The sequence below is a fragment of the Oncorhynchus gorbuscha genome, linkage group LG05 (assembly GCF_021184085.1).
Source record: "Oncorhynchus gorbuscha isolate QuinsamMale2020 ecotype Even-year linkage group LG05, OgorEven_v1.0, whole genome shotgun sequence".
Classification (NCBI taxonomy): Eukaryota; Metazoa; Chordata; class Actinopteri; order Salmoniformes; family Salmonidae; genus Oncorhynchus; species Oncorhynchus gorbuscha.
In genome coordinates, this window is record NC_060177.1 from 47187697 (window position 1) to 47214577 (window position 26881).

At 43.0% G+C, this 26881-nt stretch overlaps 1 protein-coding gene across 1 annotated transcript in view; it reads left to right on the forward strand.

Moving 5' to 3' along the window:
- Nucleotides 1–26881, forward strand: part of LOC124035978 (glutamate receptor ionotropic, delta-2-like) — a 676707-nt gene that overhangs the window by 533895 nt on the left and 115931 nt on the right. The window contains 3 exon segments of the mRNA XM_046349997.1: nucleotides 16972–17073; nucleotides 21735–21932; nucleotides 25523–25835. Of these exon segments, the coding sequence (XP_046205953.1) occupies nucleotides 16972–17073; nucleotides 21735–21932; nucleotides 25523–25835 (613 nt within the window).

Consider the following 26881-nt stretch of genomic DNA (forward strand, 5'->3'; position numbering starts at 1 on the left):
GGGGTTTAAGACTATACCACTCATCATATGAGAAGGAGGGGAGGGGGGGGGGGGTTTAAGACTATACCACTCATCATATGAGAAGGGGGGTTAAGACTATACCACTCATCATATGAGAAGGAGGGGAGGGGGAGGGGTTTAAGACTATACCACTCATCATATGAGAAGGGGGGGGGGGGGGTTTAAGACTATACCACTCATCATATGAGAAGGAGGGGAGGGGGAGGGGGTTTAAGACTATACCACTCATCATATGAGAAGGAGGGGAGGGGGGAGGGGAGGGGTTTAAGACTATACCACTCATCATATGACACCTCTTACCTGTAGTGTGTTTTGTTTTCGATGCATTTTTCGATCTTTCTTCTTCAGACCTTAGTGAGTGAATGACATATGAAAATATTTTCAGGTCAGTCTGGCTACAGCGAAACAAGGATGCAAATGAAATGTTTTTATAATGTTTAAGACTTCTGCAGGAGAACTAGGCACCACCATCGCCTAATGTCCTGCATGTTTTCCTTTGAAAAAGAAAATCACACAATCGGATGGGTATCCCAAAAAAAACTTATATCAACTAGTAATGAGAATTTCATAATTTATACATACCTCAGTGAAATCACACTGTGCTTCCATTGCAGTGCACAGAGCATTGTCATGACGTTGCCCTGTTGGTGAGATTTATGACCCCCTGTAAGGCGTCTAGGTGTATCAGGTAAGGCGGAGTCAGGCGCAGGACACAGAGATGAGTAATAAATGTAACTTTACTCATAACAGCAAATATTCCAAGAAGGAATATAATCAAGCTCACAAAATGAGACCAACTTACAATGAACAAACACGAACAAAACCATGGGGGAAACAGAGGGTTAAATAAGGAACATATAATTATGGGAATGGAAACCAGGTGTGTACAATGAAGACAAAACAAATGAAAAATTAAAAGTGTATCGGTGGCGGCTAGAAAACCGGTGACGTCGACCGCCGAACGTCGCCCGAACAAGGAAAGGGACCAACTTTGGCGGAAGTCGTGACACCCCCATAAATACCTTTCCCCCTTTTCTCTTTCTGCTCTCGAGATTGGACTCTTGGAAAGCATTTTGTTAACACAGAGGGAGTTAGGTGACATCTAAAGGTACCATATAATCCAACCAGTTGAAAATATCCGTTGGTACTTAAAGAATATGATGTCAGATCAGTTGTCATTTGACACATTATTACTGATGATAGGCCGAAATAAAGTGTATCTTGGGAAGTCTACACAGTATAGTTTCGCATGGAATAGTTGTGCGATTTAAATGTTTAAATATGAAACTATTTGTGAAAAGATTCAATGTAATTTTATCTTCTAAATGAGAGAATTGTTTTCATAAGTGAACCATGCTCACTCAGTGGCCCCGCCCAAGTGAACAGGCATTGGTTGTGAACTATGAAACACGCCCTTCTCTCCCCCACTACAAAAGCTCATTGACGAAGGTCAACCTTTTGTATTCCCGATGAAGTGAGGACTGCTGTCCATTCTTGAAGATAATCAAGAATTTTATGATGTTCAGATGAGACTGAATAAGGTGACGATTAATAATTGACTGCTATTGATATAAAAGAATACCAGGTCTTTAAGAGTTTATTCGGAAGACAACAGCTCTATAAACATTCTTCCGTGGTGCCCCGACTTCCTAGTTATGATAACAACAATAATAATGATAATAGTAAATGATAAGAATAATATTAATACCAACCCACCCAGGAATATATTTCACCCATCTACACACAATACACCATAATGACAAAGTGAAAACATGTTTTTAGACATTTTTGGAAATGCATTGAACATTAAATACAGAAATATCTAATTTACATAGAATATTTATGTTAGAATCACCTTTGTCAGCAATTAGAGCTGTGAATCTTTCTGGGTAAGTATCTAAGAGCTTTGCACACCTGGATTGTACAATATTTGACCATTATTCTATAAAAAATGATTGACAAATTGGTTGTTGATCATTGCTAGAGAACCATTTTCAAGTCTTGCCATATTTTGTCAAGCAAATTTATGTTTAAAAATTCCCTCGGCCACTCAGGAACATTCTTGGTAAGAAACTCCAGTGTATACTTTGCCTTGTGTTTTAGTTATTGTCCTGCTGAAAGGTGAATTAATCTCCCACTGTCTGGTGGAAAGCAGACTGAACCAGGTTTCTTTCTAGGATTTTGCCTGTGCTTAGCTCCATTCTGTTTCTTTTTTTATCCCAAATACTCCCCAGTCCCGATTACAAGTGTTAGGTTCTAAATATCAGAGTAAGAACTTGACAGACTCTATGTCAGAGTCTATCTAAAAGATAGCGAAGGAGTCAGGCGCAGGACACAGGTAAGAGTAACAAACACTGATTTACTCAATTCAAAACGTAACAAAATCCCGTTCCAAACAAGGACAAAACAGGACTCAAAATATAAACACACCGGAATACACGAAAGATAATCATGCACAAAACAGAAAGGGAAACCAGAGGGTTAAATAAGGAACATAATTATGAGATGGGAACCAAGTGTGTAAACAGACAAAACAAAATGAAACATGGATCGGTGGTGGCTAGAAAGCCAGTGACGTCGAGGGAACAAGGTGAGGGAACAACTACGGTGGAAGTCGTGACACTCTATGATAGCATAAACCAAGTTTATTAACCCCAAAGGGTCAAACAGCAGAACAGACAAATACCTATTCACACAAGCTCTGATATTTAACACTTTCTCCTATGCTGAGTCTCCTCCTTCACATCAGAACAGCCAATGCATCTCTGTTGCTAGACAGAATCTTAGTGATATCTGTTCTTCCTCACTTCACCTGACCTGACCTCTGCCCCAAAGTGTTCACTCCTCCCCAACTCACGATTATCATGGTGACTGGTACCAGACTGTGTCTCTTCTCCTCCCATAGGATCCCTGATGGCTAACAATAACATATCCTGACACAATGTAAGCATTATATATCACCCTCCAGAACCCAACACAAGCGTACCCATAACATGATGCAGCCACCACTATGCTTGGAAATATGGAGAGTGGTACTCAGTAATGTGTTAATATTGGATTTGCCCCAAACATAACACTTTGTATTCAGGACATGAAGTTAATTGCTTTTCCACATTTCTTGCAGTATTACCTTAATGGCTATTTTTTATGAAAATGGCGTCGGAAGAAATGGCAGCAGTTTTACGGGCGCCCAAACAATTGTGCTATAATGTGGGGTTTTTTCCGTTATGTTTAACTTATTTTGTACATAATGTTTGTGCAACCGTATCTTATGGCAAAAAATAGCTTCTGGATATCAGGACAGAGATCACTCACCTCGTATTAGATAAACATATTTTCCACAACAAGGAGGACACACAGGACATTCTCCAAACACCCGACAGGGCCGACATCCCTGTTATTTGCAAGAGGAAAAGACGCAGGTACAGAGGACAAAGAGCCGGATGCCTCGTCAGGACCCGGAGAAGGCGAGTGAGAAAGCTGCCGTTACCGTCAATACTACTCGCCAACGTGCAATCATTGGACAATAAATTAGACGAGGTACGATCACGAATATCCTACCAACGGGACATCAAAAACTGTAATATCCTATGTTTCACAGAATCGTGGCTGAATGACAACATGGATATATTCGGCTTGTCACCAAAAGCACTCACAAACTTTTACAGATGCACAATCAAGAGCATCCTGTCGGGCTGTATAACTGCCTGGTACGGAAACTGCTCCGCCCACAACCGTAAGGCTCTCCAGATGGTAGTGAGGTCTGCACAACGCATCACCGGGGGCAAACTACCTGCCCTCCAGGACACCTACACAACCCGATGTCACAGGAAGGCCATAAAGATCATCAAGGACAAGAACCACCCGAGCCACTGCCTGTACACCCCACTATCATCCAGAAGGCGAGGTCAGTACAGGTGCATCAAAGCAGGGACCGAGAGACTGAAAAACAGCTTCTATCTCAAAGCCATCCGATAAACAGCCACCACTAACATTGAGTGGCTGCTGCCATACATGTAAAAAATATATCACTAGCCACTTTAAACAATGCCACTTAATATAATGTTTACATACCCTACATTACTCATCTCATATGTATATACTGTACTCGATACCATCTACTGCATTTTGCCTATGCCGTTCTGTATCATCACTCATTCATATATATTTATGCACATATTCTTCATCCCTTTACACTTGTGTGTATAAGTTAGCTGTTGTGAAATTGTTAGGTTAGATTACTCATTGGTTATTACTGCATTGTCGGAAGTAGAAGCACAAGTATTTCGCTACACTCGCATTAAGTTCTGCTAACCAAGTGTATGTGACAAATACAATTTGATTTGATGATTTGATTTAGCGGGATATACGCTGCACCAGCGAGCTAGAACAGCGGGGTGGGGGGGGGGCTGTGCATATTTGTAAACAACAGCTGGTGCACGAAATCTAAGGAAGTCTCTAGATTTTGCTCGCCTGAAGTAGAGTATATTGTGATAAATTGCAGGCCACACTACATGCCTAGAGAGTTTTCAGCTATACTTTTCGTGGCTGTTTATTTACCACCAAAGACAGATGCTGGCATTAGGACCGCACTCAGTCAGCTGTATAAGGAAATAAGCAAACCGTAAACCACTTACCCAGAGGCGGCGCTCCTAGTGGCCAGAGACTTTAATGCAGGGAAACTTAAATCAGTTCTACCAAATATCTATCAACATGTTAAATGTGCAACCAGAGTGAAACAAATTCTAGTTCACCTGTACTTCACACACAGGGACACGTACAAAGCTCTCCCTCGCCCTCCATTTGGTAAATCCGACCACATCTCTATCCTCCTGATTCCTGCTTATAAGCAAAAATGAAAGCAGGCAGCACCAGTGACCCAGTCTGTAAAAAAGTGGTCAGCTGAAGCAGATGCTAAACGACAGGACTGTTTTCATATCACAGACTGGAACATGTTCCGGGATTCTTCCAATGGCATTGAGGAATACACCACATCAGTCACTGGCTTTATCAATAAGTGCATCGAGGACGTTGTCCCCACAGTGGCTGTACGTACATACCCCAACCAGAAGCCATGGATTACAGGCAACATTGCCGCTTTCAAGGTGCGGGACTCTAACCTGGAAGCTAACAAGAAATCCTGCTATGCCCTGCGACTAACCATCAAACAGGCAATGCGTCAATACAGGGCTAAGATTGAATCATACTACACCAGCTCCGATGCTCGTCGTATGTGGCAGGGCTTGTAAACTACTACAGACTACAAAGGGAAGCACAGCCGCGAGCTGCCCAGTGACACGAGCCTACCAGATGAGCTAAATCGCTTCAATGTTTGCTTTGAGGCAAGCAACACTGAGTTATGCATGAGAGCATCAGCTGTTCCGGACGATTGCTTGATCACGCTCTCCGTAGCCTACGTGAGTAAGACCTTTAAACAGGTCAACATACACAAGGCTGCGGGGCCAGACGGATTACCAGGACTTGTGCTCCAGGCATGTGCTGAACAACTGGCAGGTGTCTTCACTTACATTTTCAACATGTCCCTGATTGAGTCTGTAATACCAACATGTTTCAAACAGACCAGCATAGTCCCTGTGCCCAAAAACACAAAGACAACCTGCCTAAATTACTACGTACCCGTAGCACTCACGTCCGTAGCCATGAAGTGCTTTGAAAGGTTGGTAATGGCTCACATCAACACCATTATCCCAGAAACCCTAGACCGACTCCAATTTGCATACCGCCCATACAGATACACAGATGATGCAATCTCTATTGCACTCCACACTGCCCTTTCCCATCTGGACAAAATGAACACTTACGTGAGGATGCTGTTCATTTGTTCAACACCATAGTACCCTCAAAGCTCATCACTAAGCAAAGAATCCTGGGACTAAAAACCTCCCTCTGCAACTGGATCCTGGACTTCCTGACAGGCCGCCCCCAGGTGGTGAGGGTAGGTAGCAACACATCTGCCACGCTGATCCGCAACACTGGAGCACCCCAGGGGTGCGTGCTCAGTCCCCTCCTGTACTCCCTGTTCTCCCACGACTGCATGGCCAGGACGACTCCAACACCATTATTAAGTTTGCAGACGACACAACGGTGGTAGGCCTGATCACCGACAACGATGAGACAGCCTATAGGGAGGAGGTCAGAGACCTGGCCTGGTGGTTCCAGAATAACAACCTCTCCCTCAACGTAACCAAGACTAAGGAGAAGGAGGACCGAGGACCTACAGGAAAAGGAGGACTGAACACGCCCCCATTCTCATCGACGGGGCTGTAGTGGAGCAGGTTGAGAGCTTCATGTTCCAAGCACACCAAGACAGTCATGAAGAGGGCACGATAAAACCTATTCCCCCTCTAGAGACTGGGTTCTCAGATCCTTAAAAGGTTCTACAGCTGCAACATCAAGTTGCATCACTGCCTAGTATGGCAACTGCTTGGTCTCCGACCGCAAGGCACTACAGAGGGTAGTGTGAACGGCACAGTACATCACTAGGGTCAAGCTTCCTGCCATCCAGGACCTCGACCAGGTGGTGTCAGAGGAAGGCCCTAAAAATTGTTAATGACCCTAGCCACCCCAGTCATAGACTGTTTTCTCTACTCCAGCATGGCAAGCGGTACCGGAGTTCCAAGTCTAGTACAAAAAGGCTTCTCAACAGTTTTTACCCCCAAGCCATAAGACTCCTGAACAGGTAATCAATTGGCTACCTGGACTATTTGCATTGTGTGCCCCCCCAACCCCTCTTTTACGGTGCTGCTACTCTCTGTTCATCATATATGCAAAGTCACTTTAACTATACATTCATGTACATACTACCTCACCTAATAACTTTTTTGCACAATTGGTTAGAGCCTGTAATTAAGCATTTCGCTGTAAGATCTACACATGTTGTATTCAGCGCTACATGACAAATGAAATTTGATTTGATTATTCTGTTCAGGCTTCCTTCTTTTCACTCTGTCAGTTATGATAGTTTGTGGAGTAACTACAATGTTGTTGATCCATCCTCAGTTCTCTCCTATCACAGCCATTAAACTCTGTAACTGTTTTAATGTCACCGTTGGCCTCATGTTGAAATCCCTGAGCGGTTTCCATCCTCTTCAGCAACTGGGTGAGGAAGGACGAGTGTAGATTTGTAATGACTGCATGTATTGATACACCATTCAAAGTGTAATTAATAACATGCTCAAAGGGATATTCAATGTCTGCTTTTTTTTACCCATCTACTAATAGGTGCCCTTCTTTGTGACACATTGGAAAACCTCCCTGGTCTATGTGGTTGAATCTTTGTTTGAAATACACTGCTCGCCTGAGGGACCTTACTGATAATTGTATGTTTGGGGTACAGAGATGAGGTAGCCATACAAAAATCATCTTCAACACTATTATTGCACACAGAGTTTGTCCATGCGACTTATTATGTGACTTGTTAAGCAACATTTTTAATCCTGAACATATTTAGACTTCCCATAACAAAGGAGTTGAATACTTATTGACTCAAGACATTTAAATGTGTTATTCATTTGTAAATATTTCTAAAGACACGATTCCAATTTGACATTATGGGGGATTGTGTTTGGACTAGCGAAGTATTCAGACTCTTTACTCAGTATTTTGTTAAAGCACATGTTGGCAGCCACAAGTCTTCTTGGCTATGACGCTACAAGCTTGGCACACCTTTATTTGGGGAGTTTCTCACATTCTTCTTTGCACATCCTCTCAAGCCCTGTCAGGTTGGATGGGGAGCATTGCTGCACAGCTATTTTCAGGTCTCTACAGAGATGTTTGATCGGGTTCAAGTCAAGTCCAGGCTCTGGCTGGGCCACTCAAGGACATTCAGAGCTGTGTGCTTAGGGTCGTTGTCCTGTTGGAAAGTGACCCTTCGCCCCATTCTGAGATCTGACTCTACTTTGCTCCGTTCATCTTTCCATCAATCCTGACAAGTCTCCCAGTCCCTGCTGCTGAAATCATTCCCACAGCATGATGCTGCTACCACCATGCCTTATCATAGAAGTGGTGCCAGGTTTCCTCCAGATGTGACGCTTGGCATTCAGGCCAAATAGTTAAATCTTGGTTTCATGAGACCAGATTATCTTGTATGTCATGGTCTGAGAGTCCTTTAGGTAAACTACAAACAGTTTGTCATGTGCCTTTTACTGAGGAGTGGCTTCTGTCTGGCCGCTGTACCTGGCCGCTGTAAGGCCTGATTGGTGGAGTGCTGCAGAGGTGGTTGTCCTTCTGGAAGGTTCTCCCATCTACACAGGGGAAATCTGGAGCTATTTTATTTTACCTTTATTTAACTAGGCAAGTCAGTTAAGAACAAATTCTTATTTTCAAAGACGGCCGAGGAACAGTTGGTTAACTGCCTGTTCAGGGGCAGAATGACAGATTTGTACCTTGTCAGCTCGGGGGTTTGAACTTGCAACCTTCCGGTTACTAGTCCAACGCTCTAACCACTAGGCTACCCTGCCGCCCCAGAGGGGCAAAATACATTTATGCATGATAGCACACGATGGTGCACGTGTGCAGCCGGTTTGGGTTCCGTGTCAGGATGACAAATCAAAGCAAGATTACTGAATGTAAGTATATTATTTACCTTCAGTGGTGAATTTATCAAACCAGTTGCCATGATAAAAGTGTTGTTGTTATGCACTTTCCTCAAACAATAGGATGGTATTTTTTCACTCTAATAGCCACTGTTAGCAATCTGTCCTCTCAGGAAAAGGCAAAGAAGGCCTCAAAACTTGCCACAAACTTAAAAGCCCAACAAAATACGTTTACCACTAGGCTACGCTGCCGCCCTATGTCAGAGTGTCTATCGGGTTCTTGGCCACCTCACTGACCAAGGCCATTCTCCCCCAATTGATCAGTTTGGCTGGGCGGCCAGCTCTAGGAATAGTCTTGGTGGTTCCAAACTTGGAGGCCACTGTGTTCTCAGGGACTTTCAATGCTGCAGAAATGTTTTGGTGCCCTTCCCCGGATCTGTGCCTCAAGAAAATCCTGTCTCAGCGCTCTACGGGCAATTCTTTCGACCTCTTGGCTTGGTTTTTGTTCTGATATGCACTGTCAACTGTGGGACCTTATATAGACAGGTGTGTGCCTTTACAAATCATCTCTTTGTCATTATGGGGTATTGTGAGTAGACTGATGAGGAAAATGTTTTATTTAATCATTTTTAGAATAAGGCTGTAACGTGACAAAAAGGTGTCTGAATACTTACCGAATGCACTAAATGTGACATATATTACTTATACGCTCATATATGTAACACATGCAGTTTTATACTGAACAAAAATATAAACGCAACATGTAAAGTGTTTGTCCCATGTTTTTTCCAAACACAAAAAGCTTATTTATCTCAGTTTGTGCACAGAAATGTGTTTATATCCCTGTTAGTGAGCATATGTACTTTGCCAAAATAATACATCCACCTGACAGGTGTGGCATATCAAGAAGCTGATTAAACAGCATGGTCATTACACAGGTGCACCTTGTGCTGGGGACAATAAAAAGCAACTCTAAAATGTGAGTATTGTCACACAACACACTGCCACAGATGTCTCACATTTTGAGCGAGCGAGCAATTGGCATACTGACTGCAGCAATGTCCACCAGAGATGTTGCCAGAGAATTGAATGTTAATTTATCTACCATAAGCCACCTCCAACTTTGTTTAAGAGAATTTGGCATTATGTCTTACCAGCCTCACAACTGCAAGCCACATATAACCACACCGGTCCAGAACATCCACATCAGGCTCGGGCTTCTTCCCCAGCAGGATGGTCTGAGACCAGCGACCCGGACAGCTGATAAAACTGTGGGTTTGCACAACCGAATCATTTCTGCACAAACTGTCAGAAACAGTCCCAGGGGAGCTCATCTGTGTGCTCGTTGTCCTCAACAAGGTCTTGACCTGACTGCAGTTCGGCAACGTAACCGACAACAGTGGGCAAATGCTCACCTTCAATGGCCAGTGGCACACTGGAGACGTGTGCTCTTCAGGGATGAATGCCGGTTTCAACTGTACTGGGTAGGTGGCAGAAGGTGTGTATGGCGTTGTGTGGGCATTTTGCTGATGTCAACGTTGTGAACAGAGTTCCCCATGGGGGCGGTATGGTTATGGTATAGGCAGGCCTAATCTACGGACAACAAACACAATTGCATTTTATCAATGGCAATTTCAATGCACAGAGCTATAGTGATGAGATCCTCAGGACCATTGTTGTTCCATTGACCCGCTACCATCACCTCATGTTTCAGCATGATAATGCCCCATGTTGCAAGGATCTGTACACACATTCCTTAATCTTTAAATTGTTTAACTTGGGTGAAACATTTTGGGTCGCACATGCTTTTTCAGTTCTGCCCACTCTATAGGATTGAGGTCAGGGCTTTGTAGTGGCCACTCCAATACCTTGACTTTGTTGTCCTTAAGCCATTTTGCCACAACTTTGGAAGTATGCTTGGAGTCCTTGTCCATTTGGAAGACCAAGCTTTAACTTCCTGACTGATGTCTTGAGGTGTTGCTTCGATATATCCACATCATTTTCCTACCTCATGATGCCATCTATTTTTGTGAAGTGCACCAGAAGTACTTTTGATTTTCATGATGTTAAGCAAAGAGGCACTGAGTTTGAAGGTAGGCCTTGGAATACATCCACAGGTACACCTCCAATTGACTCAAATTATGTCAATTAGCCTATCAGAAGCTTCTAAAGCCATGACATCATTTTCTGAAATTGTGTAAGCTGTTTAAAGGCACAGTCAACCTATTGTATGTAAACATCTGACCAACTGGAATTGTGATACAGTGAATTATAAGTGAAATAATCTGTCTGTAAACAATCGTTGGAAAAATGACTTGTGTCATGCTCAAAGTAGATGTCCCAACCGACTTGCCAAATCTAAAATTTGTTAACAAGACATTTGTGGAGTGGTTGAAAAATTTGTTTTAATGACTCCAACCTGGTGTATGTAAACATCCGACTTCAACTGTATTTCAAAGTTCTCATTTATTCATTGAACAAAAATGTAAAGTTGAGCGGTGTCTATGATGTCAGTACTCTCATCCAGTACCATTAAAAAAGATCGAAGCCATCTGCTTTTTTCTTCAACTCTGAGATTAGCTCCTCACCTACAGTATCACTTCCACATGCATGGTGATGGTTCTGCGTGATAAGCAATTGTTCTTGAATTGGCTTTTACTCTCGGGACAAAGTACACCAGCAGTCTCCTCCATACACTCTTTCACAAACTCACGTTCAGCAAAAGTCTTGCTATGCTTTGCAATTTTATGTGCCACTGCATAGCTTGCCTTGGTTACGGAGTCTTGAGTAGAACACAGTTTAGTAAACGTATTATGTTGGGCTTTTAAGTTTGTGGCAAGTTTTGAGGCCTTCTTTGCCTTTTCCTGAGAGGACAGATTGCTAACAGTGGCTATTAGAGTGAAAAAATACCATCCTATTGTTTGAGGAAAGTGCATAACAACAACACTTTTATCATGGCAACTGGTTTGATAAATTCACCACTGAAGGTAAATAATATACTTACATTCAGTAATCTTGCTTTGATTTGTCATCCTGACACGGAACCCAAACCAGCTGCGCACGTGCACCATCGTGCGCTATCATGCATAAATGCATTTTGCCCCTCTGGGGCGGCAGTGGTTAGAGCGTTGGACTAGTAACCGAAAGGTTGCAAGTTCAAATCCCCGAGCTGACAAGGTACAAATCTGTCGTTCTGCCCCTGAACAGGCAGTTAACCCACTGTCCCTAGGCCGTCATTGAAAATAAGATTTTGTCCTTAACTGACTTGCCTAGTAAAATAAAGGTCAAATAAAAAAATTAAAAAATAAATAAAAACACACCAAATGTGATCACGACACGCAGTTTAAAATAGAAAAACTAACTCTGAACCAATGACATTAATTTGGGGACAGGTCAAAAATAATTAAACATGTATGGCAATTTAGCTAGCTAGCTTGCTGCTGCTTGCTAATATGTCCTGGGATATAAACATTGTTGTTATTTTACCTGAAATGCACAAGGCCCTCTACTCCGCCAATTAATCCACACATAAAACGTAAAACGGCAAACCGAATAGTTTCTAGTCATCTCTCCTCCTTCCAGGCTCTTTCATCTTTGAACTTATATGGTGATTGGCATCTAAACTTTCATAGTATTACCATGACTACCGGCAAACAGTTCGTATTTCAATCACCCACGTGGGTATAACCAATGAGGAGATGGCACGTGGGTACCTGCTTCTATAAACTAATGAGGAGATTGGAGAGGCAGGACTTTCAGTACAATCTGCGTCAGAAATAGGAATGAGTTCTATTTTAGCCCTTGGCATCGCAGACGCTCGTTGGCGGGCGTAATAATTTAATAACATGTATTTCTACATTTATTTTGTGACGCTAGCGCACGCGATGTATCCGGTCTGGTCAGCATGTGAGGGTCCCAGGGATAAAATGTAGCATAGTTTTGTTTGAAAAAATATATTGTTATGTTCAAATGAGGGAACTCAAATCAAATCTTATTGTCACATGCAAATAGTTAGCATGCTTGCTTGAAATATGACTATTGAGATTATATTCCTTAACAACGGCAACAGCCCACACTGCCTTCTCTGGGTGCAAGTCCTGGTACAGGAGAAGGGAATCAGGGGTGTGGACGTAATGTGATAATAGTGTCCACCAGTCGTCCCAGGACGCTAAGGAAACCCTGGTTGACAATGCGCCTCTCCTCTTTCTATTTAGCCCACGCTGCCATCTTTGCAGACCTTTCTTTTTTTGCTGTGGATGCTATGAACCACTCATGGAGGCTGGTGGTGGCTCCACGTGTCCACAAAATAAATGAAAAAACATTGGCAATCTACAAAGTACAGGTGCAAAACTTACCGAAAGTTTTTGGTTGGTAGCAAACTGGTGAGGGAAAGGCCTGGATGGGCTGGTGAGCTGGCAAGGGAGGTATGAAAATGTATGCACTTACTACTTTAAGTAGCGCTGGATAAGAGTTAGCTAGCTCGCCCTTTTGTTCAAACCAGTTACTACTAATGCTAAGCAGCTAGCTAACAACAAGCATCAGATGGACACATCTGTTGAATACAAAGCGAGCTTGCCAGCTTGTTTGTAATAAAAACATTATTAACCACTTACCAGAGTCTTGCATCTCCTCCAGGAATTGCACAACTGTCCCAGACTGCAGTGTCTCACCATTCGGTACCGCTGGCCTATGTCCCAATATAGAGTCAAGGGTTTATTACCATTTAATCCGCTTTCGAACACTCCCACTCCTGCCATTGTGCATCTTGGCATCTCTGTACTTGCTTTTCATTTTCTTAAGTTGATCTGTTTCTTGGATCGTAAGAGGCCTAAATCACGCTACCACCACAACATCGAGTATCTTCCTACTACGTCACACGCCAGCCCCCAAAACCCGCCTTAAGTCGCCAGTGGCCTAGGTCTGGCATCAGTTTAAAGCAGGTCTGACACCGTCTCATCCTTGGTAATGGAAACAGAAAAGTCTGAGCTTTTTGGGTAAAACACTGGCGTGAATCCTGTATGGGAACAACAGAGTCACAGAGGACCATTAAGTTAAAGTAACTGTCTCACTTTTAAAAGTTCATATTCCGTTCTCATCCTCAAATAATGTTTTTGACTCATCTTATACCTGTATTTATGGCCAAAGCATGAATTTGAGAAAAATCCAACCCTGGCCAACAGCCCCCCCCGCAGCTTCTTGCCCGAGCCTCCCCAGCTTCTCCTTCACCCAAATCTAGATATCAGATGTTCTGAAAGAGCTGCAAATCCTGGACCCGTACAAATCCGCTGGGCTAGACATTCTGGAACCTTGTTTCAACCCCTATTACCAGTCTGTTAAACCTCTCTTTCGTATCGTCCGAGATCCCTAATGAATGCAAAGCTGCCACGGTCATCCCCATCTTCAAAGGGGGTGCCACTCTCGACCCAAACTGTTATAGACCTTTGTCCATCCTGCCCTGCCTCTCTAAAGTCTTCGAAAGCCAAGTTAATAAACAGATCACTGACCATTTCGAATCCCACCATACCTTCTCCGCTGAGCAATCCGATTTCCGAGCTGGTCACAGGTGCACCTCAGCCACGCTCAAGGTACTAAACGATATCATAACCGCCATCGATAAAAAACAGTACTGTGCAGCCGTCTTCATTGACCTGGCCAAGGCTTTCGACTCTGTCAATCACCGTATTCTTATCGGCAGACTCAATAGCCTAGGTTTCTCAAATGACTGCCTTGTCTGGTTCATCAACTACTTTGCAGACAGGGTTCAGTGTGTCAAATCGGAAGGTCTGTTGTCCGGACCTCTGGCAGTCTCTTTTGGGGGTAGCACAGTGTTCAATTCTCAGGCCAACTCTTTTCTCTGTATATATCAATGATGTCACTCTTGCTGCGGGTGATTCCTTGATCCACCTCTACGCAGACGACACCATTCTGTATACATCTGGCCCTTCTTTGGACACTGTGTTAACTAACCTCCAAAAGAGCTTCAATGCCATACAAAACTCCTTCCATGGCCTCCAACTGTTCTTAAACACTAGTCAACCTTTCGCTGCCCGTACCCGCCCGCCCGACTAGCATCACTACTCTGGACGGTTCTGACCTAGAATATGTGGACAACTACAAATACCTAGGTGTCTGGCTAGACTGTAAACTCCCCTTCCAGACTCATATTAAACATCTCCAATCCAAAATCAAATCTAGAATTGGCTTTCTATTTCGCAACAAAGCCTCCTTCACTCACGCCGCCAAACATACCCTCGTTAAAACTGACTATCCTACCGATCTTCAACTTCGGCGATGTCATCTACAAAATAGCTTCCAATACTCTACTCATCAAACTGGATGCTGTCTATCACAGTGCCATCTGTTTTGTTACCAAAGCCCCTTATACCACCCACCACTGCAACCTGAATGCTCTAGTTGGCTGGCCCTCACTACATATTCTTCGCCAGACCCACTGGCTCCATGTCAAGTCTATACTAGGTAAAGCTCCGCCTTATCTCAGCTCCCTGGTCACGATAACACCCACCCTTAGCACGCGCTCCAGCAGGTATATCTCACTGGTCATCCCCAACGCCAACACCTACTTTGGCTGCCTTTCCGTTTAGTTCTCTGCTGCCAGTGACTGGAAATGATTGCAGAAATCGCTGGAGATGTATATTTTCCTCACTAACTTTAAACATCAGCTATCTGAGCAGCTAAACGATCGCTGCAGCTGTTCATAGTCCATCTGTAAATAGCCCACCCAATCTACCTACCTCATCCCCATATTGTTTTTATTTACTTGTCTGCTCTTTTGCACACCAGTATCTCTACACATCATCATCTGCTCATTTATCACTTCAGTGTTAATCTGCTAAATTTTTCTTCACTACTATGGCCTATTTATTGCCTACCTCCTCACGCCATTTACACCCACTGTATGTTGTGTTATTGACTGTACACTTGTTTCTTCCATGTGTAACTCTGTGTTGTTGTTTGTGTCACACTGCTTTGCTTTATCTTGGTCAGGTTGCAGTTGTAAATGAGAACTTGTTCTCAACTAGCTTACCTGGTTAAATAAAGGTGGGGAAAAAACTCAATCAGACAGTCTGAAAAATGCTTGCAATTTCCTCATAGAGAATGATGTCATCCTGCCTCATTGGCTAATTTGGCCAATCAGCAACCTACACATTAATATTTTTAATGACCGGTATACGCTTACACTATTCTGTTGTTGGGGTACACCCACAAATGCTAATGGTCCTAATAAAAATACTAAATACCCCATTCCAACACAGATAAGCTGCTTTTTAACACACTTATTTAAAATAAATTGGAAGGAAAAGTATTTCACTCATATTGGAATTAATTATAGGTCATATTCATACCAATCTACAAATACTGTACAGTTACTTTAACCTCTATGGGATGGGTGTCCCTAAACCGGGAAGGTTGCTGCTAACCTGTGCTAATATTACTTGAATTACATTGTATACAACAGCCAACTTTCTGGGACATAGACATGTCTTATATGGGCAGAAAGCTTGAATTATTGTTCATCTAACTGCAGTATTCAATTAACAGTAGCTATTACAGTGAAAAAATGCCATGCTGTTGATTGAGGAGAGTGCACAACAACAAAACACTTTTTTCATGGCAACTGGTTTGATACATTCACCTCTGAAGGTAAATAATGTTCGTACTACTTACATTCAGTAATCTTTCTCTGATTTCTCATCCTGAGGGTTCCAGGGATAAAATGTAGCATAGTTTTGTTTGATAAAATCTATTTTCTTATGTTCAAATGTAGGAACTGGGGTCTACAGTTTGACCCCACTGCTATCTCTGGCTCCACACCCACCCCACCCTGCCATCTAGATGTGTAAAAGTTAGTGTATAAGCTAACATACCTGGCAGTGTGTAAACTTAAATGTTTTATTACCATAGCATTTTTGTATGTTCTTTATAGTTATGTACTTGAAAATGTATCAATTGACCAATTCAGCACATTTGGGCAAACTTCTGACAGACTTGATACAAAATATTGTGCAGTAATGTAATTATTCACTGGATCAGTCTGAAACTTTGCACAAACACTGCTGCTATCTGGTTGCCAAACTCTAAATTACACCTAGACTCCTATCTGAAAGTATGGCCTTTCTCTTGCATGTCAAAGATGATTTTTTTTTTAATATCTTTTTTTTTTGTATGATCTTTTACCAGATCTAATGTGTTATATTCTCCTACATTAATTTAATATTTTCACAAACTGCAAAGTGTTTCCTTTCAAATGGTTTCAAGAATATGCATATCCTTGTTTCAGGTCCTGAACAACAGGTTGTTAAATTTGGGTATGATCCTTTTAACATTTTACTTGTAACATGTCACTTGTAAAATGCACTTCCTGCTTGTCTTACAGCTGGCCACCTGGGATCCAGTGCATGGCCTCAATGGAACACTAACTGACAGGAAGTTGGAGAACAACATGAGAGGTGTGGTTCTGCGCGTGGTCACTGTGCTGGTGAGTACTGTACTGTTTGTCTGTGTCGGAGTTGGGTGAGGTTGCCCCTAGACACTGATCGTAGGTCAGTCTAGCATTTTCCCCAATCAGAATTAAGGTTTGGATTCAGGAGGGGAAGCTGATCCTAGATCTGTATCTAGGACAAATGAATAGAGAATGGCCAAAAGTCCGTATTAGCACTGACAGTGCGATTGAGGGCATCCACTCATTTTATGTAGTTAATTGAGTGGGACTTCCAACTTCATTGGCTAATCCCTCCTGGTGACCCTGTTGGAGTCATGTCTAACCAGGGTCATCAGGAGTAATCAGCTAATCATGAAGAAGAAAATTGAAATTGTGGCACTGCCCATGCTGTCATAGACGCTACAATGGCACAGATACAAAGATGACTCCTCTATCTATCTCTATGGGAAATGTCACCAAGTCTGTATACGCCATGAACCTGTATAGTGCTGTTTGATAGACCTGGCATCATAAAGATATCACTTGAAATCCTGCTCAGCACTCCCAGATTTAAGTCAGGGTGTCTGTCTGTTCACAGGCCATAAGTGAACGGGCACTTCATTAAAAGCGATTTCAGGAGAATGAATTGACACCATGGAGCTCCATTATATTGAGATTTGAGTTTCGCTATCTCGCCTCCAGCACTGATTTAAGTCTCTTGAGTGCTTTAAAGATTCAGAACTTTAAATTCTTCATAATCCAGCTTTGAAGTCTGGGGAGAAGAAAGAGATGATGCTACGACTTTGTGGCTCTCTTGTCTTTTTTTTCCTTCCAGATTTTCATCCCTTTCAAAGGGAACATGGAGTACGTTTCTGAACATGATCTATTTTCTCAGAAACGGTGTGGATGAAAAGGGTGGAATGGGGTGGCGTGTGTGTGTGTGCTCGTGTGTGTTTTCCCAGAGGCACAAGGGAAAGGCTGCAGTACTCACACTGACAAGCCACAGATGGTGGTGGAGACCACTAGAGTATTTATTCTACTCCCTCTTTCTTGCTCCCTCTCCCCTTCTCCTCGGTCTCAATCCTTCTGTGTGTGTATGTTTCTGTGTGTGCATGTCTTTGTGTGTGTGTCTCACAGACACACTCCTTCTCTCTCTCTTGGTCCCTCTCATTCCCTAGACCTCTATGACTGACATCCTTTATGAAGTGCCGCCAGTGAGAATTAGTGTGAAATGTCTAGAGAAGTGTGGACGGACTACCGCTGTATATATGAGAGGTAGTGTATGAAAGATAGGCTACCTTTTGAAGGGTGTGTGGCTACAGTATGTTAGGGCTTTCTGATCTGTAGACCGAGCTCTATGAAGTAGACTGAGCATTGCGGTCATGCCTTAACGCCTTCTTATGTCCTCTGTTTTCTGTGCTTTGTGATGCCCTGAGAGCCATCTTTGGTTGATATTTAGTTGAGTTGTAAAAAACTGTTTTTGTAATAAGCCAACCCTTGAATCCTGTCCTTAATCTGTGGTTGAAATCTGGTTAAATGTTTATGTTGACCTTAAAAAAAATGATCCATTGATGTTCAATGTCAGTATGTTACACCAAATGACCATTGGGATTATACCCAATGACCCCCCCCCCCCCCACCCCGCCACTCTGATCTGTAAATATATGTTTTTATTTCAACCAATCAACTTATCATGTTCAATCGATCTGCTCATTGGCTAATTAAGTGCCAATTAGATCCCATTAGCAACACTCCCAATAAATCCTGTTGGTGACCAATTGATTTGATGAGGACTGTATTGACTGTTTACGTGCAGGGGGGGGGGTGTAACCTGAAAGGGAGCCTCCACTATTCCATGAGGCCCTCCCTGTGCTCTCCTAAAATCCATACTATGTGGCTATAAACTGTTCTCCATGGTAGTGAACCACAGGGATTAGCAGTGCATTGTGAATGGCACAGAGCGAGTGGCACCTAACGGCCCATCAACCCAGGCAAGGTGTATCCCTCCCTGGCCTGACATAATCTCCAGCTCTGCTCTCTCTGCTCAGAGACTGTGGAATAATAACACCAGTAACAACCTGTAAAGTGTTATTTAAAGCACAAGGCCACACCAGTCACCCATTGATTTACTGCCTTCGCATAGAGGCCTTTTTAGCGATGATCTATTTGAGTGGAAAATTGCCATTTCCAGCTCAAATGTTACGTAAGATATGAGGGTGTACGTCTATAGAAAGGGGTACGGGGAGTGGGGGGGCGCCAGCAGAATTGTTGACGAGGGCTGGGTTGCAAACAAGGCATATGTTAGGGGAGACGGACTTCAGTCAATAAAACCTGCAGGCTGAGAGGATGCCTCCCTCTCTCCTGATGGCTAATGGGCAATGGAGTCCCCAGGCCTTACTCGGGAGCTGTAGTGCAGAGAGAGAGCATTCCACACCCCCATGGCCCCCATCAGGCAGAGCAGAAGCCGCAGTGCAGTGAGTACAGGCCAGGGTCAGGAGATGTGGGCTGTCTAGACGATTTTGCTGAGCCCCTCGGGTCTGGATGGGGGACTTTGCTGGTGCCATTAATATGTGCACTGTGTGGCTGATGGCAGTCTGATGGCAGTGAGACTGTTGTGGCTGTAGAGATTCTATAGAGATGCAAGATCTGATAGGCCCCAAGCTGAACAACCAGTGTCAGGGTGAAGAACTGTAGCCTTATGGCTGTGTCCCAAATGTCACCCTATTCTCTATGGAGTGCGCTGTGGTCTAGTCAAAAGTAGTGCACTAAATAGGGAATAGGATGCCATTTGGGACGCAAATATGTGTTATGGACACTTAATCTGCAAAGACCTTCCCTCCAGTCCAGAGCCACACACATCATGCACTTTGACTGTGTACACACATGTACCCACCAGGGTTGGGGTCATTCTATTTGAATTCCAATCAATTCAGAAAGTGAACCCAATTCCAATTCCAAATTTTCCTCATTGTCCTGGCACACCAATGGTGGAACCAGCTTCTGAAAAAGTATTTGAAACCCTACCTCTTCAAAAATATAATAACCCCCCCCCCCAAAAAAAAAACATTTTGTAAACTATCACTTGCACACCCCCTTACTAGCTCCTACTTTTCTGATAGCTACTTTATTGATAAAAGCATGTACTTACTATGACTGTGATATGCGGTTGTCCCACCTAGGTATCTTAAAATGAGTGCACTAACTGTGTCACTCTGGATAAGAGCGTCTGATAATTTACTCAAATGTAAATTGGAGAGAATTGGAATTTCACTTCCTGAATCAAATGTAATTGGTACCCACCAAACAAGTACTATATATATTGTAGACACACAAGCATGTATGCACACATGCATGCACATATACACACACACACACACACACACACACACACACACACACACACACACACACACACACACACACACACACACACACACACACACACACACACACACACACACACTGCTTCCCGCTGGGATATATACACTCGGCTAGGGAACTAAACAGTCTCACAGTCATGTAGTGCACATCCTACTGTAATAATGTAGAAAACATGCTGTCACAGAGGTACATGTGGAATGTTTCACACTTATTACATAATTATTTTTTTATTGCCGAGAAAGTTCCCCTGCAACAGGGTGATCAAATTAAGATCCTACATCTGCATGTTGACAGAATTTGTAATTTAGCCTATTAAACACAAACACTGTTTGAAGTGTGAATTAGGCAGGCCTGATGCCGAAAAAAAAAAAAATGATTGCCTACTTTACCCATATTTTATTTTTGCAATAAAAGTACTGCACAGTTCCAGTAGTTAGCTACACCGCTTCATAGCAAAAAAGTAATTAACTATTGAAAACACTACCTAGATTTGAATTTAGTTAAACTACTACCAAGCTACTGCAAAATGAAGTTACATTACTAGTTGAACTACATGTAGTTCACTACTACCCTAACACTGCATACACACGTCAGGTTGTGGTTGGGGCTTTAGAGCGTACAGAGTAGTGCGGTAGGCAGGTAAGAGTCACGGTGTGTGGTGTGGGGGGTCAGTCTCTGATTGATGGTGCCTCATGGCTACAGTGGGAGTTGGCATGCACGTCCACGCTCCCGCTAATAGCTTATTGAGCGACGGGGGCCAGTGAGGATTCAAAAACACTGGCTTAATGTGCAGACCATGTGTAGTCAATAACATCACCTAGGTAATACATCTGCCTGACATATTCCCAGAAATATTTCAGTTATCAATAGGGATTTATTAAAGAGAATGGAAGACAGGGAGAGAAAGGGCTACTGCTTCTGCGTTTCGGCAGATAGTCGAGACACTGTGCAGGATGACAATTAAGGTGGAAAGTGGAGTGTGGTCATATTTCTCTCTCTTTCTTTCTCACCTCTCTCTCTCTCTCTCTCTTGCTCTCTCTCTCTCTCTCTCTCTCTGTTCTCTCTCCCTGACTCTCTCTCTCTCTCTTTTGCTATCTCTCGGTAATGTTACTGTCTGTTTAGTGTGTGTAAAACAATGCCGTTGACCTCTAGTATTATTACACCAACTTAGTGACATTGCGGTAAAACACAGCAGGATTTAACAAGTTAACTAAAGAAGCGTAGATACATGGATTGTGATAAAGGACAGATGTGGTGGATACATAGGAAAACCTGTGGTACAGTAGTGGCAGATGGAAGTGTGACAATTATACATTCTTTGACTTTGTAAACTGCAGGAGGAGCCCTTTGTGATGGTGTCAGAGAATGTCCTTGGGAAGCCAAAGAAGTACCAAGGCTATTCCATCGACGTGCTGGATGCTCTCTCCAACTACCTGGGCTTCAAGTACGAGATCTACGTGGCCCCTGACCATAAGTATGGGAGCCAACAGGCTGACGGGGTCTGGAACGGACTAATCGGAGAGTTGGTTGCCAAGGTGAGAGACTCTGTCTCAAATGGCAGCCTACTCCCTATATAGTGCACTACTTTTGACCAGAGCCCTATGTGCTTCAATGCTATGTCCAAATGGAATGAACTAACAATAACACGTAGAATAATCCCAGTTTATTGGGATGAATATGATTTCAGAGCTATTTAAAAGCATTGTCTGTGTTCATCAATGTACAAAATCTTCCTTGCAGGAAACCCTCCTCCATCAATCCATCTATCCATCTATCCACCTTCATCACCTCAACCAAAATCGGTCTACTTTACGAGCAGGAGGAGCAGTGTATATAAAACGTAATAAACTCTCATCCGTACACAATGCTCTATAATCTCTTATCAGAGGAAAGTAATTACAAACATGCAGCGATTAGGAATGACTGGCTTGGTAAACTGGCTTATTTTTTTAGAGTTGACATAGTTTCTATCCACAGTGTTGTTAGCTATTCACCCTGCCAGTGCAAATAGTGGAATAAGAGTCCGTCCAACAGCCAGACAAACGAAAAGGCAAAGCTGTAAACACTTGGAGGTCAGCAGACCATTTTCAGGACCATTACCCATCACCTCTTGCTGTTTGACTAACTTGCCTAGTTAAATGAAGGTTCAAAAAGAGTGTCTGGAATGATACAGAAGATACAGGTACATTGTTATTCATTCTTCAAGGATATTATTATTATAATCATTTTTTATATGTTTTTTTAGGGGGTAGATCAGCTTCAATATTGCAGAAAGATTGACGTGTACTGCATAATTTCCAATCCCCCAAATATATATATATATATATTTGTAAATATATACAAAATATATATTTTATATACAGTAGCAGTCAAAGGTTTGGATACACCTACTCATTCAAGGGTTTTTCTTTCTTTATACTATTTTCTACATGGTAGAATAATAGTGAAGACATCAACATTGTGAAATAACACATATGGAATCATGTAGTAACAAAAAAAGTGTTAAACAAATCAAAATATATTTTTCAAATGTTATATTCTTCAAAGTAGCCACCCGTTGCCTTGATGACAGCTTTACACACTCTTGGCATTCTCTCAACCAGCTTCACCTGGAATGCTCCAACAGTCTTGATGGAGTTCCCACATATGCTAAGCACTTGTTGGTTGCTTTTCCTTCACTCTGCGGTCCAACTCATCCCATACCATCTCAATTAGGTTGAGGTTGGGTGATTGTGGAGGCCAGGTCATCTGATGCATCACTCCATCTCTCTCCTTCTTGGTCAACTAGCCCTTACACAGCCTGGAGGTGTGTTGGGTCATTGCCCTGTTGAAAAACAATAGTCCCACTAAGTGCAAACCAGATGGGATGGCATATCGCTGCAGAAGGCTGTGGTTGCCATGCTGGTTAAGTGTGCCTTGATTTTTTTTTAAAGTCACTGACAGTGTCACCAGTAAAGCACCCACACACCATCACAACTCCTCCTCCATGCAGTCTCCTCTGAACAGTTGATGTTGAGATGTGTCTGTTATTTGAACTCTGTGAAGCATTTATTTTGGCCTGCAATTTCTGAGGCTCGTAACTCTGATGAACTTATCCTCTGCAGTAGAAGTAACTCTGGGTCCTCCTTTCTTGTGGCGGTCCTCATGAGAGCCAGTTTCATCATAGCGTTTGATGGTTTTTGCGACATGTGCTACGTACAGTAAATGACCATTTCTGCCTGTTTAAGCATGTTGTTTCCTTACCAGACCGTGAAATGAGCTAATTAAGTCAACAGTGATTAATTGTGTGTGTGTGTGTGTGTGTGTGTGTGTGTGTGTGTGTGTGTGTGTGTGTGTGTGTGTGTGTGTGTGTGTGTGTGTGTGTGTGTGTGTGTGTGTGTGTGTGTGTGTGTGTGTGTGTGGTAAAATAACATCAGCTCTTCCTACCCCATGTGGGAACTATCACTAGTTTTTTCCTCATTAAACTAATCTGCTAGTGCTAGTTCTGGAGCTATAACTAGGAGGGCATTCCAAATGGCACCCAATTCCCCTTCCAATTTATCCTGCACTACCTTTCATTTAAAGCAGTCTACTATAAAGAGAATAGGTTGCAATTTGGGATGCAAACCAGATGTGTGAACAGTGCTAGTTCGGCTACCATTTAGATGTGGAGTCCTTCATATTCTCACACAGTTGTATGTTATTCACTTGATGTCAGCTGGTAGGAGCTATTTCACCCCTGGTATTGAATAAAAACAGAGCGAAGGGGAAGTAGTACTCTGTTCTTATGTTAGTCATAGGGTGTGTCCCAGGTGGCACCCAATTCCCTATTTAGTGCTTTATTTTTGACCAGAATCATATGGTCCCTGGTCAAAAGTAGTGCACTATATAGGACAAACCTTACTAATATTGAGTTGCACCTCCTTTTGCCCTCAGAAGCTTTTGCCCTCAGAATACCCTCATGTGTCGGCCCATGTTGACTCCAATGCGTCACACTATTGTGTCAAGTTGGCTGGATGTCCTTTGGGTGGTGGACCATTCTTGTTACACACGGGATACTGTTGAGCGTGAAAACCCCAGCAGCGTTGCAGTTCTTGACACAGTCAAACTGGTGCGCCTGGCACATACTACCATACTCCGTTCAAATCAATGTCTCAATAGTCTCAAGGCTTAAAAATCCTATTTTAACCTGTCTCCTCCCCTTCATCTACACTGATTGAAGTGGATTTAACAAGTGACATCAATAAGGGATCATATTTTTCACCTGGATTCACCTGGTTAGTCTATGTAATGGAAAGAGCCGGTGCTCCTTATGTTTTGTACACTCAGTGTGTATAGTATTTGCACACAGCGTATTATAATAATGAGACACAACATGTGGGAGGAAATTAAATTAGCCTTCGTGGGTTTATAGCTGACCCTGGCCTGCATATAGCTGACCCCCCACACACACACACAAATATCGTGAGGTTATCAGTTATAGTAGGACCGTGGCATTCTAATTCAGGCTCTCTGATTGGCTTAGTGGCTTAATGACCTATCGAGGTACCCTCATCCTCCGGGTTTCTTCCTAAAAACAATTTCTTGAAGATGACTGAACTCCTCCTACGCTCACACTATGACTCCCAGCCATATTCATCTCCATAACCTCTGCTTCTCATCAATACAATAGACAGTCACACAGAAAATGGCAATCCCTCAATATACCGATGCAGTCTCTAGGTAATTAACATGGTATTGTCTTTTCCCCTATCCGTCTCGTCTGAGAAGTGTGTGAGTATTAAGTGTGTCAGATAGCGAGTGTGGAGTCGATATGTGTCTGTTTTGACAAAAGAAAGGAGAGGAGGACTGTGATCATCAGCAGCGACAGAATAGCCATGGCAGAAAGCAGATGTGATTCTAGTGATGTACGCATGAATGAAATGAATGTCTAAAATCAGAACTCCGAGCAGTTTCATTTCTCATAACCATAACCCTCCTCCTTAACCACGGAACCTGTTGGATGCAGTGATTTCTGATGTGTGTGTTCACATAATCCCCTAATTCTCTTGAATTCCACACACCTTGAATCTTGGCATTAATGAATCTGTGTTTGTGTGTGCGTGCGTTTGCGTGTGTGTGTCCATGCGTGTGTTTTGTTTTCCAGCGTGCTGACATGGGTCTCTCGGCTCTCACCATCACACCAGAGCGGGAGAGTGTGGTGGACTTTACCACGCGCTACATGGACTACTCGGTGGGCGTGCTGCTCAGGAAGGCTGAACGCACCGTGGACATGTTCGCCTGCCTGGCGCCCTTTGACCTGTCACTATGGGCATGCATCGCGGGCACGGTGCTACTGGTGGGCATACTGGTCTACCTGCTCAATTGGCTCAACCCGCCGCGCCTGCCCATGGGCTCCGTCTCCTCCACCACCCTCTACAACTCCATGTGGTTTGTCTACGGATCATTTGTCCAGCAGGGTGAGTTCATTTTTGTTGGTGTACGAAACATACACTAAATGTATCAATAAACAAAGTGGGTACGAGGACCCGTCGCGCACCAATACTACACTGAATAACAAACCATCTCTGACAAAGACATGAGGGGGAACAGAGGGTTAAATACACAACAGGTAATGAATAGGATTGAAACCAGGTGTGTAGGAAGACAAGACAATACCAATGGAAAATGAAAAATGGATCAATGATGGCTAGAAGAGCGGTGACGTCGACCGCCGAGCACCGCCCGAACAAGGGGAGGCTTCAGGCTTCGACTTCGGCAGAAGTCGTGACAGTGTTGGATGTGTAGAGGGAACGAGAGACAAAAACATGGTGACGGTTGTCTTTCAGCGTTCTTTCAAAGGTCAGGCTGAAATCCATTTCTCTGGATTTGAGGAAAAGAGGTGAGTTTAGGGAAAATAGAAGAAAGCAAAGAAGAAGCAGAGAGTGATAATGGCATTGACTAAGTTTTTTTTTCAGAGTGCGATTAATATTTGTTATTATATATGCTCAAGGACTCAGATTAGTACATTTTGGGCCACATTAGTTTATGCAAATTCTGGGAATGATTTTAGAGTTGGTGGAATATTTTATTTTGAATGAGCCGCCGATGAGCTCACAGCAAAACAAGCAAATTCTCAATCTACATTTTATTAATGCCGGTAATGATGATCATGATAAATGCTAATTGTACCCTTTTATTCACAATCGATCTTCTTTTAGTTGTAATTACACTTAAGTCATCTAGTCATTATCAAATTATTAGTAAACCAATTCTCACCTCAGTATCAACAACGAGGCAATCTACAAGAGCTTGATGCAGGAGAGCCTTGGTCAATTGTGGCTCATTATGCGTTGAATAGACATCAACATCCCAAGGTTCAGTTCATGCGTAAATACACACATAGGCTGCGTTTACACAGGCAGTACAACTCTGATATTTTTTCCCCCTATTGACAAATCAGATCATTTCCGATAAAGATTTGATGTGAAAAGATCTGATGTGATTGGTCAAAAGACCAACAAGT